Genomic DNA, 12,153 nt, shown 5'->3' with positions numbered 1-12,153 from the left:
TGGAATGGAACCTGTGGTCTCATTGATACTTCAAGCAGTGGAAGTTCTTAGAGGTTGTCTGGTTGTATCATCTAAAGATTAATACCATCCTTTCCTAAACTCTATCTCAAGATGCCCCAAGGCACCTTGACACAACTACCAGGGATATGTTAAGCTTTCTAAGGAAATGAAGTGACACCTGTTGGACACTGTGCAAACTTTGAGGTGAAGGTAGTTTACAGTTTCAACATTTGATTGTACTACCTTCATTTGAGTGCTGTGATGTTTATGAAATTGGGTTTTGGTGGTTGATGGGATAAAAGCCAAATACCATGCAAAAATCAGTATGGAACAGGAAATGAGGATGGCAGTATCCAATTTGATTTCAAGGTTTGAGAACTGATGCAGTGTCCTGTTAGTGCACACATCCCATAATAACTAGTTGTTTAAAAGTTAAAATATTTCAGTTTGTCTGCATTATTTTTTTCCAATAAGATACTAACTTGTTAGGTTCAAACAAATGAATCAATATTTATGTCCTAACTATTACATAAAACTGTTAGGTATTTCTTTTAGCTTAGGGAATTGGTGAAAAAATTTTAAAAATAAGGGCTCCTGGAGCCAAGAAATTTTGAGAATTTCTGTGCCCTAACAAACAAGTTAATACAAATATTTAAAGATTAAGAACATTTGAAGTGCTGTGTAGGTACTGTGTGCCATGCTGGCTTTTAACAAGGTGGAACTAATCTTGTCTGGGCACAGAGACAGACAGCATTTCTTTTTTTTTTTTTTTTTTTTTTTTTTTTTAAATTTTTTTTTTTTTTTTTAGATTTTATTTATTTATTTGACAGATAGAGATCACAAGTAGGGAGAGAGACAGGCAGAGAGAGAGAGGAGGAAGCAGGCTCCCTGCCAAGCAGAGTGCCCGATGCGGGGCTCGATCCCAGGACCCTGGGATCATGACCTGAGCGAAAGGCAGAGGCTTTAACCCACTGAGCCACCCAGGCGCCCCGACAGACAGCATTTCTGAGAAAGTAGTATTTAAGCTGAATTTGAAGGAAGACTTAAAGGGGGAGGGATGGTGGGAATAGCGTGTGCGAAGAGGGCAGGAGCTGTGGGAGGATGACGGATGCAGCAAGCCTTAGAGGGTGAGGGGAGAGTGATGCTCGGGGAAGGCTGGAGAGTAGGCAGAGGCCAGATCCCATAGTGACCTGGAAGTCCACTTAGGGAATTTATTTAGTTAGTAAATGACGGTGGCAAGCCTTTGAGGGATTTTAAGCGAAGGAACAGTACCTTACGTCACTGTGTATTTACTGAGGTAATAAAATACAAAGATGCTATACATAAATACTTAAGTAATGCTGTATTCTAAGTAATGAGTGTATATTTGTGGTAAAATTTTGAAGGGCCTTGATTTTCAGAGGCATTTGTAAACTTCCCTGTAATTAAAAAAATTTTTTTGAAGGCATATACTCTTGTTCAACTTTGTTGATACGGACTTTTAAAATGCAAGAAAGTCAGGGTGGCTTGGTTGGTTAAGCATTTCCATTAGGCTCAGGTCATGATCCCAGGGTCCTGGAATGGGGCCCCACATGGGGCTCCCTGCTCAGCGGGGAGTCTGCTTCTCCCTTTCCCTCTGCTCTTCCCCTGGCTTGTTTTCTCTCTCTCTCTCAAATAAATATAAAATCTTAAAAAATAATCAAAAGCAGTATAGAATAATATTAAGTTGTGAAACATTTACATTTATGTACTTAATATTTTTAAATGACAAAAGCTGTCAAATTTTCAAGTGAATTTTTTATTAATAATTATTTTAAATTGATAATTTACATTTTTGACTGCCAGCCTAATACATTTATCTCTTAAGTTCCTGAATTGTTTAATTTGGGTGGTATAATAAAGATTTAACATTACACAGGAATGGTATAAGAGTAATTTCTCTTAGTTTAGCTATCATTTTGTATTGCCCTGGAGTTGATATTTTTATTTATTTTACCATAGTATCAATGTAACATTTTTTAATGTTAAAAGCAAATCAGTAATAAGGAAATCACTTCAGGTTACTTCTGAAAAATTCCTAAGCTCATTTGAGTTACTTCTGAAAAATTCCTAAGCTCATTTGAATTTTAAGACTCAAAGAATCAATTTCATAATCATCAAATAGGGATGGAACCCACCTCGTGGTGTTTGGAAAAGGAAGATTAGTCTGTTTGGAATTTGATTCTCATTGTTAGAAACATTTAAAACAACTGAATATTACTCTCCTCCCTCTGCCAATGTGTTTCATATTTATTTAGAACCACTCTTTCATTATGTATTAAAGAACTAGTGTCATTCTTAAATTCATAGTGTAAATAAATTATAGGTAGGGGGTGTGTAGATATATTTTTAAAACAGTCTTGGTTTCATCTATTAGACTAAGCCTCCCTAATTGTTCACATGAAGAAATCTGATTAGAACTGATTACAGTGTGATGACAAGGGAGTTGGTCGGTACTCTTCTTAAAAGAGGTAAAGCTTTCAGTTGGAAAGTTTTATCTGGCTGAGAATATAAGATTTATAGAAATTTTTTTTAAAACATTTTATTTATTTATTTGACAGACAGAGATCACAAGTAGGCAGAGAGGCAGGCAGAGAGAGAGGAAGAGAAGCAGACTTCCTGCCAAGCAGAGAGCCTGATACTGGGCTCCATCCCAGGACCCTGGGATCATGACCTGAGCCGAAAGCAGAGGCTTTAACCCACTGAGCCACCCAGGCACCCCTAGAAATTTTTTTTATTATGTTCAGTTAGACAACAAATAGTACATCATTAGTTTTTAATGTAGTGTTCAATGATTCATTCATTGCATATAACACCCAGTGCCCATCACAACACCTGCCCTCCTTAATACCCATCACCTGGCTACCCCATCCCACACCCCCCTCCCTTCTGTAACTCTCAGTTTGGTTCCCAGAGTCCAGAGTCTCTCATGGTTTGTCTCCCTCTCTGATTTCTTCCCATGCAGTTTTCCCTCCCTTCCCCTATGGTCCTCTGTGCTATTCCTTATGTTCTGCAGATGAGTGAAACCATATGGTAATTGTCTTTATTTGGTTCACTTATTTCACTAAGCATAATCCCCTCCAGTTTCATTCATGTCATTGCAAATGGGGGTATTCATCCTTTCTGATGGCTGAGTAATAGTCCATTCTGTATATAAACTGCATCTTTATCCATTCATCTGTTGAAGGGCATCTCGTCTCCTTCCACAGTTTGGCTATTGTGGGCATTGCTACTATGAACATTGGGGTGCATGTGCCCCTTCTTTTCACTACGTCTGTATCTTTGTGGTGAATACCTAGTAGTGCAGTTGCTGGGTCATAGGGTAATTCTATTTTTAGCCATTGAAATTCAAATCAAAACAACAAGATACCACCTTATGCCAGTTAGAATGGCAAAAATGAACAAGACAAGAAACAATAAATGTTGGTGAGGATGTGGAGAACCTTTTTACACTGTTGGTGGGAATGCAAGCTGGTACAGCCATTCTGGAAAACAATATGAACGTTCCTATAGAAAATTTTTAAAAAAATTATGTTCTTCTCATGTTCATGGAACTGGCCAAGGACTTAGAAAAATTAAACTGATCCCTCCTGTGCTATTTATAGCAAAATGAATTCTAGGGGCACCTGGGTGGCTCAGTTGGTTAAGCGTCTGACTCTTGATCTCAGCTCAGGTCTTGATCTCAGGGTTGTGAGCTCCCTACTTAAAAAATGAGTTACAGATGAAGATTAAATGTAGAAAATGAAATCACGGAAGTAATAGCACAAAACAAAGCTGAAATTTTTTTATAATCTTGGGATAAAAATCTTTTTAAGTATAACAGATTTAATTTTATGAGTTAAAATTTGCTTTCTTATAATAAAAATGAAGTCAAAGTGGAAAAAAGAATATTTGCAAACATGGTAGCTAGGCCCAGAGATTGCAAGGTCAATAGGATGAGTAATCCACTAGAAAAATGGACATAGTGTATTTATGGTGAATTTATGAAACAAATACATACCTTATTAATAACAAAGAATCATTTCAATTTTGTGCTTTTATGTTTCATAGAAAATTTCACTTTGAATAAAATAATTTTAAATAGTTATAAATCCCATTGTAGGGAAATAAAACTTTCATTAGATATTCATGTAATCTAACAAATATGGGTTATCTCATCTGGCAGGCCCTTTTTTTCATCTTTTAAAGGGGTCATATTTTGATTTCCTAGTAAAAGAAATTTTATTTATTGGATACTTATAGTGAAATGACTTTCATGTATCATATCCAAACAGTATAATTATTTAACAATAACTTTTATACAAATTATATTTTCTTACAGAAATAGAAGAAGAAAGCTTTGCTTAACTTTGTTCTTTTTATTATTTTTGTAGGATCCAGCATTCGAACATTCACTCCGTTTTATTTTCTGGTGGAACCAGTGGATACACTCTCAGTTAGAGGCTCTTCTGTTATATTGAACTGTTCAGCATATTCTGAACCTTCTCCAAAAATTGAATGGAAGAAAGATGGAACTTTTTTAAACTTAGTATCAGATGACCGACGCCAGCTTCTCTCAGATGGGTCTTTATTTATCAGCAATGTGGTGCATTCCAAGCACAATAAACCTGATGAAGGTTATTATCAGTGTGTGGCCACTGTTGAGAGTCTTGGAACTATTGTCAGCAGAACAGCCAAACTCACAGTAGCAGGTATGTTTTTTAAAAGTAATTTATTTGTATTTTTAAATTTTTATAAAAGGTATATATATCTTCATAAAAAGTAGTATTGTCCTAGAGTTTTCATTTAACTGGTGACAAGAAATGTACTCATTTAACAAGTACCAGTTGAGCATCTGCTAGGTGCATGGCATTATGCTAAGACTTGCTTAGTGCCATAGGGAATGAACTCTTTCTGTCATTTAGATGGCTTATAGTTGCAATCAGAAGTATTAAGTCCATTCTTTTCTTCTTTTTAACTTGGAAATGATGGAGGAAGTCGTATAGGAAAATTGATTCCCTTTGATTGCTAACTTTTATCCTCCCCAGCATAACCACTTATATGGCTTTGTAAAACTTGCAGTGTCACCAGAATCTTGGTTTCCTTACACCCCAGCCAAGGAAATGACGTTTAATTGGATTAATTATTTAAAAACCTGTGGGATGTGGGTATTAAGGTGAAGAGCAGGAAGTTGTAAAGAGACAAACATTCACTCCCTTTTAGAGCATTCTTATTTGAAGAATAATGGAAGTGTAAGCTGAATAAGTCATACCTGCCTTGTAGTACACACTGGTCTTCTTCAGGTCAGTGTTTCTTCACTCAAGTATTAGAGGAAGTAGTTATTGTTAAGGGTCACACTGTACAAAAATTGTCTTATGTTTAAGTCTTATATTTATATTCAGATTGGTAAAATGCTGACATGTGAAAAAAGAACATGAGGAACAGAGTATTTGCCATCTCATTGCCACTGTAGGGTGATGGCTTCCCATTTCCCACTCACTCCAGGCTGTATCTGCTCATTTGTTCAGAATATGATTCATTCAGAGTATGATCACCAGATACTCGAAACTGAATTTGACTGTGATATAAAGCTACTATAATTATTCCCTAATCACAGACCGAGGATAGAAAAAGAAAAGGGGAAAAAAGTCACTTCTTTTGATAATTAGCCTTTCCCCCCCCCCCCACCCCCTTTCTTCTTTTCCTTTTTTCCTTTCTCTTCTCCCTCCCTTTCTTCCTCTGATCTGCTTGCCAGGCTTTCTCCAACATGCTGACAAATAAGTTAGCATTGTGACTGCCCCTACAGTGTCACTTAGGTAAGCTGTTTATCATTTATGTTCTTAAACTTGGCTTTAATCGTGACTCCTTCCTTTCAGCAGTCTTGCACAGCCATTCACCAAATCCAGTGAATTCTGCTTCCTGGTTCCCGTGTATGTAGTCCTGAGGCTTGTCCTCACCATCCCTCACCACACACAGCCTGTCACTGTCCGCTGCCTCATTCTTTCCCTCTTCCAGTCCAATGGTCAGGCTCTCTCCTCACTCTTCAGTAGCTCCTCAGTGACAATATGAAGTAGATGACTAAACTCTTGAACAGGCCTCTAGGTCTTTTCATGAGCTGGCCTTCACTTCTACAGTTTCCTGACTAACTGACTTCCTCTCCCCCTCCCTTCCTTCTTCCCTTCTTCCCTTCCTCCCTCCTTTTTTCTTCCCCCTCCCTTTTAAAATATTTATTTATGTATTTATTTATTTTAGAGAGAGAGAGAGGAGTGGGGAAGGGCAGGGGGAGAGGGAGAGAATCTCAAGCAGATTCCCTGCTGAGCACAGAGCTTGATGTGGGCCTATATCCCAGGACCCTGAGATCATCACCTGAGCCGAAATCAGGAGTTGGATGCTTAACCGACTGAGCCGCCCAGGCACCCCTCTCCAGCTTCATTTCTTAGCACTCTGCCCTGTCTCTGTCCCTGCCCTCTTCCATTAGCAGCAGCAGGACCACTTTCATCGCATTTTAAGCTCTGCTAGTACCAAATATTTTCAAATCCCTTTATTCTCTGTCTCTGGCCTTTGCTCATGGCTTCCCCACCGCCTGTTACACCTGCCGTCTGCTTTTTCCTCTCTTTCTACTCTGCTGGGTTTGTCCATCCTTCTTTTTAACTTTCATATCCTTCAGGAAGCATTTTTTTGGTCTAATGTCCTAGTTAACAGCCAATTTTAATACAATATAGTCAGTTCTTTGGCTGCAGACAAGATTCTGTGGGAGAGTTATTTAACTCACTCATGGCCTGAGTATCAGGAGGAAAGAAGATCTGAGCTAAGAGATGAATAAAATTTCTTTTAATAGTTGCATAATGTCCATTGTATAGATATACTGTGATTTATCCAAAGATTCCCTTTTAGATGAACAGTTACATGAATAAAAATTGTTTTATGTTAAAGGTAGTAGTATAGTAAACAGTCTTTTATAAATCTCTGTAGAAAAGATGATCAGAATTGGTAATTGTATTAATTGCTGGATCATAGAATATACTTTGTGCGTGTGTATATTTCAAAAAGAGCATTGGACTGTTTGACTGCTCCTCAGAATTTTAACCATCAAGTTACCCTATGACCGAGCAATTCCATTTCTAGGTATCAACCCTAGAGAAATGAAAAGACAGGTCTGTACACCAATTTGTACATGAATAATTATAGCATCATTATCCATAATAGCCAAAAAGTGGGAATAGTCTATCAAGTTTGGCTAACCAAACTGTGGACTATTCATACATGGAATGTTTTTCTGCAAGAAAGAGGAATGAAATTCTGATATGTACTGCAGTGTGGACCAACCTGAAAAATATATGACTTCATATACATGAAATGTCCAGATGCAGCAAATATAGGGAACCAAGAAGTAGATTGGTGGTTTTCTAGGGCTGAGGTAAGGGCACAAGGGGTTGGGCGGGTGAATCCAGGGAATGGGGGATGTCTGCAAGTGAGTACACAGTTTCTTTGGAGGATGATGAACATTCTCCAGTTAGATTACAGTGATAGTTGCACAACTTTGTGTGTATACTAAAAAGTGTTGAATTGTGGACTTTAAATGATAAACATGGTATATAAATTGTATCTCAATAAAACTAATTTTTTTTCAAGAAGATACTGCCACATTGCCATTCTAAAAGAACATTGGTTAGTGTTTTTTCATTGCAGGCGATAGAAGCTGATTCTAGCCAAGTCAACTAAGAAGGGAAATTTTTGAAAGAACACAAAATAGGTAGTAGCTCATAAAATTAAATAGAAGTGTCATCCCTGCACTCATTTCTCCACAGTAGAAATTTTTGTTTTACTGCCTGGGCAGTAGCCTGGCTGGAGTGTTTTGTGCCTAAAGGTGGAGGAATTGGATGGTCTGAATACAGACATAGTTATTCTCTTCTTGTGACGCCGATGTCTGGCTCCTCCTAATCCATCTCTTTTCGGTAATTCTCTGGAAGCAGCAGGACAAACTGGCCTCCTACTTGTGAGCAGAGGAAGCTGCAGCAGTTTCTGCCGTGATATGTCCGTACTGGTTCCTCCTGCTTTCTGTGGTCAGAAACTTGGAGAAATCTCTTGTCTGCCAATGCCATTTATGTTGTTGTATCCCCTTGATATAAAAAATGAGTAAAATTTGTAAGAAAGCTAGATAACTTGTATGTTATTTCTATACGGACTAATTCACCATCATAAAGCTACAAAACCTGGAACTGTCTCTCATAATTTACTATGTTTGCTAGTCTTTAAAGAAACATTTTGTTGTGTTCTCCACATCTCAGAGTCACCTTTTAGATGTTACTGCTAATAATAATAGCAGCTACTATTTGAATAATTGTTTTTCAGATTTACTTATTTATTTTAGAGAGGGGGAGAGAGAGAGAGCATCGCAAGCCGGCTTTGCGCTGACTATGGACCCAGACACAGGGCTTTATCCCAACACCCTGAGACCATGATCTGAGCCGAAACCAAGAGTTAGATGCTTACCTGAGCATGCCACCCAGGCACCCCTACTATTTGAGTTTTTATATGCCAGGCAATGTGTTATGTATGAAGTATTTATGTTAAGTATTAACCTTTTTAACATCATAGGAGGACTCATATTGTTCTCATTTTACTGATGGAGAAACTGAGGCTTCGAGTTTAAGTAACTTGCTGATGTCACACAGCCATGAAGTGGTAGAGCTGGGATTCACGTTCAGGTTATGTGACTCCAGAACTTAGGCTCTTAACCACTACATTCTGTAGCATCTACATTTTTCTTAATATTTTTATTTTGAAATAATTTCAAACTCATATAATTATTGCAAGAATGAAACCAAGAAATCCCATATATTCTTCACTCAGATTACCTAGTTGTTAACATTTTACTATGTCTGCCTTATAACCCCTCACAAACATACCCAAATCTGTTTTTTTGTTTTTTTTTTTTTTTTCTGAATTATTATGGCCAAGTTGCAGGCATTACCCCCACCTAAATACTTCCATGTATATTTCCTAAAAACAAAAATACTCTGCTAAATAACAATCCATCAATTTTAGGAAATTAGCCTTAATACACTACTACCATAGGGACCATTCTGATTTTACTGGATGTCTCAATAAAGTTCTGTTTTGTTTTTTTTTTAAAGAGTTTGTTTATTTATTTGGCAGAGATCACAAGTAGGCAGAGAGGCAGGCAGAGAGAGGAGGAAGCAGGCTCCCTGCTGAGCATAGAGCCCAATGCGGGGCTCAATCCCAGGACCCTGAGATCATGACCTGGGCTGAAGGCAGAGGCTTTAACCCACTGAGCCACCCAGGCACCCCATCAGTAAAGTTCTTAATAGCAAAAAACAAAAGCAGGAATTTGCTGCTCTGCCGCTCCTTTCTGGTTCAGGATTACATGTTGTGTTGAGTAGTTCAGGCTGTTTTGATCTCAAACCATTCTTTAGTTTATCCTTGTCTCATTTTGTGTTTTCTGAGTTTCCCCTATGAATAGACTCAGGTTTTGCATTTTGGGAAGGAATATCACAGAAGTAAGAGATGCTGTGTTCTTCTTAGTGCATAATATCAGGAAGTGTGTGATGTTTTGTTTCCTGGTGATGTTAACCTTTATTACTTTGTTAATATGGTCTATGCTCTGTTTCTCCACTGTAAAGTTAAATATTCTGTACTTTTATTAATTAGTAATAAGTATTTTGGGAAGAGCTACTTTGAGACTCTCTCTCTATCCTATTCCTCATCCAACTTTCACCGGTGAGTTTAGCATCCGTTCATTCTTTTGTGCATCAATTATTATTATCCCAGTTTTAGCCAGAGGAAACTCCCTTCAAATGACTTCTGTGTCCTTTTGATATGTCCATATTGCAAATGGCATTGATTTTGGACTCTCTCTGGACAGAGCCAGGAGATTTATACATACATATATACATATCTATATGTATGTAATGTATGTATATATGTATGAAATGGCTGTGTATGAAATGTATATATATTTTACATATACATTTATATCTGTATATGTGTTTAGCTGTATTTGTGTAATTATATAAAACTAAGTTTATACTGATGCCTCAGTTCTACCAGTACCATGGGCTTTATTCTACCCTTCTGCTTTTCCACATTTGTACCTTGCTTCTCCAACTGTGAACAATGTGACTCCAGTTATCCTAGTACATTTACTTATTTGACCTGTATCCCTGTTGTAGCCAGTTTCCTGACCCATGGACCTTCTGCTTGACCATACATATGACCACGTGGGCTGACTTGCTCCTGGTTCCTGTGACTACATTTTAAAGTAACATTTAACTACATTTTATTTCTCCTTTTCCTTTATTGTCCAGGTCTTCCAAGATTTGCCAGCCAACCAGAACCTTCTTCAGTTTATGCTGGGAACAGTGCAATTCTGAATTGTGAAGTTAATGTAGATTTGGTCCCATTTGTGAGGTGGGAACAGAACAGACAGCCTCTTCTTCTGGATGATAGAGTTATCAAACTTCCAAGTGGAACACTGGTTATCAGCAATGCTACTGAAGGAGATGGGGGACTTTATCGCTGTATAGTGGAAAGTGGTGGGCCTCCAAAGTACAGTGATGAAGCTGAATTGAAAGTTCTTCCAGGTATTTATTATCAGGACTTGTGGTTTATGTTTATTAATGGATAAAAATTGTACTGTTAGAATTATCTCTTTTAATAAACCCTGTTAAATATGTGGTGTGACAAATTAATGTCAGCATAAGGAGTCTCAGTTTCTCACAGGCAGAGAAAAGAAAATGTGCCAGAAAGATTCACTCTTAGGTGAATACTCTTAGATGGTAAAGTGTATTTAATATCTATGGCATTCTTCTTGGGCCAAAGACACACTAAGTCCATGTTTTGTCTAGCCTCCATCTGTCTTTCCCTAATGGGGTACTTCATATAGTTAGATCTCTTGTCAGAATCCGGACTCATTCCGGCTAGCTCGTGGAGGGGATGGGCAGAGTAGTAAGTGATGCAGCAGCTCTGGAGACACCAGTAAGCAGGGTTCTCAGATCTTTATAGAGCTCCCCACTTTAATGTAAACTCAGCCCCTTCCTCCCTCCGTTTGTGGGCTCTCACTCTTTCTGCCCCTGCTGACTCTCCTTCTCTGTTTTGTGTGTCTTTTCTGAGCTGTGTAACTTCTGCTTACTCACAACTTCCTCTCACATGTTGCTCACATGACAGCCTCTTCCTGTCTCCTGGCCTTTCAGCTTCTGTTCCCAGTGCTGGGTGCCAGATTCCATATTTCTTCCTTCAAACCTGAGTTTATGAATATAATGGGACCATCTTTACGTTGTTTTGGCAAACTTTTTTATATACAGCTACTTCATAGGCTAATTTTTAGTCTGTGGCTTGGCTTGCAAGATGAGCCCAATGTTGTGAGCAGTGATGCCTGAAGGTGTTCCTGATGGGCTTTGAACTGATTTTTTTTTTTTTTTTTAATGTAGTTTCTTTCTTTGTCATCATCATCCATGCCTTTGTCATTCCTGTCCCTGTGTGTTTTCAGCTTGGCAGCCACAATTATTTTTTAAAATGTTTATTAGATTGTAAAATAAAGTGTATATTAGGTCATGTTACATCTTTGCTCAAAACCTGATAGTTTCTCATCTTAGAGTAAACATTAAAGTTCTTGGCCTGTCAGGCTTTGTATAATCTTAATGCCACCTCCCTCCCCATCTTTCTTCTTCCATCTGGTACTCTGCTCTCCCTCACTCTGTGATTGTGGCCACCTTATGTTTCTAGAACACTCCAGACATTAGTAGAAGACAGTATCTTCTACTCTCCTTTTGCTCTGCCTGGAATCCTCTTCCTCAGATATCTGCCTGACACAACCGTCTTACTTCTCTGCTCAAATATCACTTCATTGTTAAACCTTCCTTGGCCACTGTTTAAAATAATAGTCTTCCATATTTGTCCTGGTGCTTTCCTCTTTGCCTCTTAATTTTATTTCAGAACATATCCATTGTCTGATACACAATGTCTTTTATTTCTTGTCTCTCTTCAGCAAGGGTAGGGAATTTTGTCTACTGCCATGAGTGGTAACTGGCACATAGAAGCCAGTAAATATTTGTTCAAATTTATGTGTTTCTATCAAAATATGATTAAATCTAGCTAAATCCCAATGGAAAAAAAGAAAACTATTGCCATATTGCA

General features: G+C 38.0%; 1 protein-coding gene across 9 annotated transcripts in view; it reads left to right on the top strand.

Moving 5' to 3' along the window:
* The window catches only part of NEO1 (neogenin 1), a 237,244-nt gene that overhangs the window by 60,498 nt on the left and 164,593 nt on the right, over window positions 1–12,153 (top strand). For all 9 annotated transcript variants that reach the window (XM_046008203.1, XM_046008199.1, XM_046008201.1 and 6 more), the window contains exons 2-3: window positions 4,392–4,709; window positions 10,326–10,601. In XM_046008203.1, the coding sequence (XP_045864159.1) occupies window positions 4,392–4,709; window positions 10,326–10,601 (594 nt within the window). The remainder of the gene's footprint in view (window positions 1–4,391; window positions 4,710–10,325; window positions 10,602–12,153) is intronic.

The sequence above is a fragment of the Meles meles genome, chromosome 6 (assembly GCF_922984935.1).
Source record: "Meles meles chromosome 6, mMelMel3.1 paternal haplotype, whole genome shotgun sequence".
NCBI classification, from domain to species: Eukaryota; Metazoa; Chordata; class Mammalia; order Carnivora; family Mustelidae; genus Meles; species Meles meles.
Note: the sequence above shows the minus strand (reverse complement) of the source record. Positions and strands in the feature narration are given on the sequence as shown.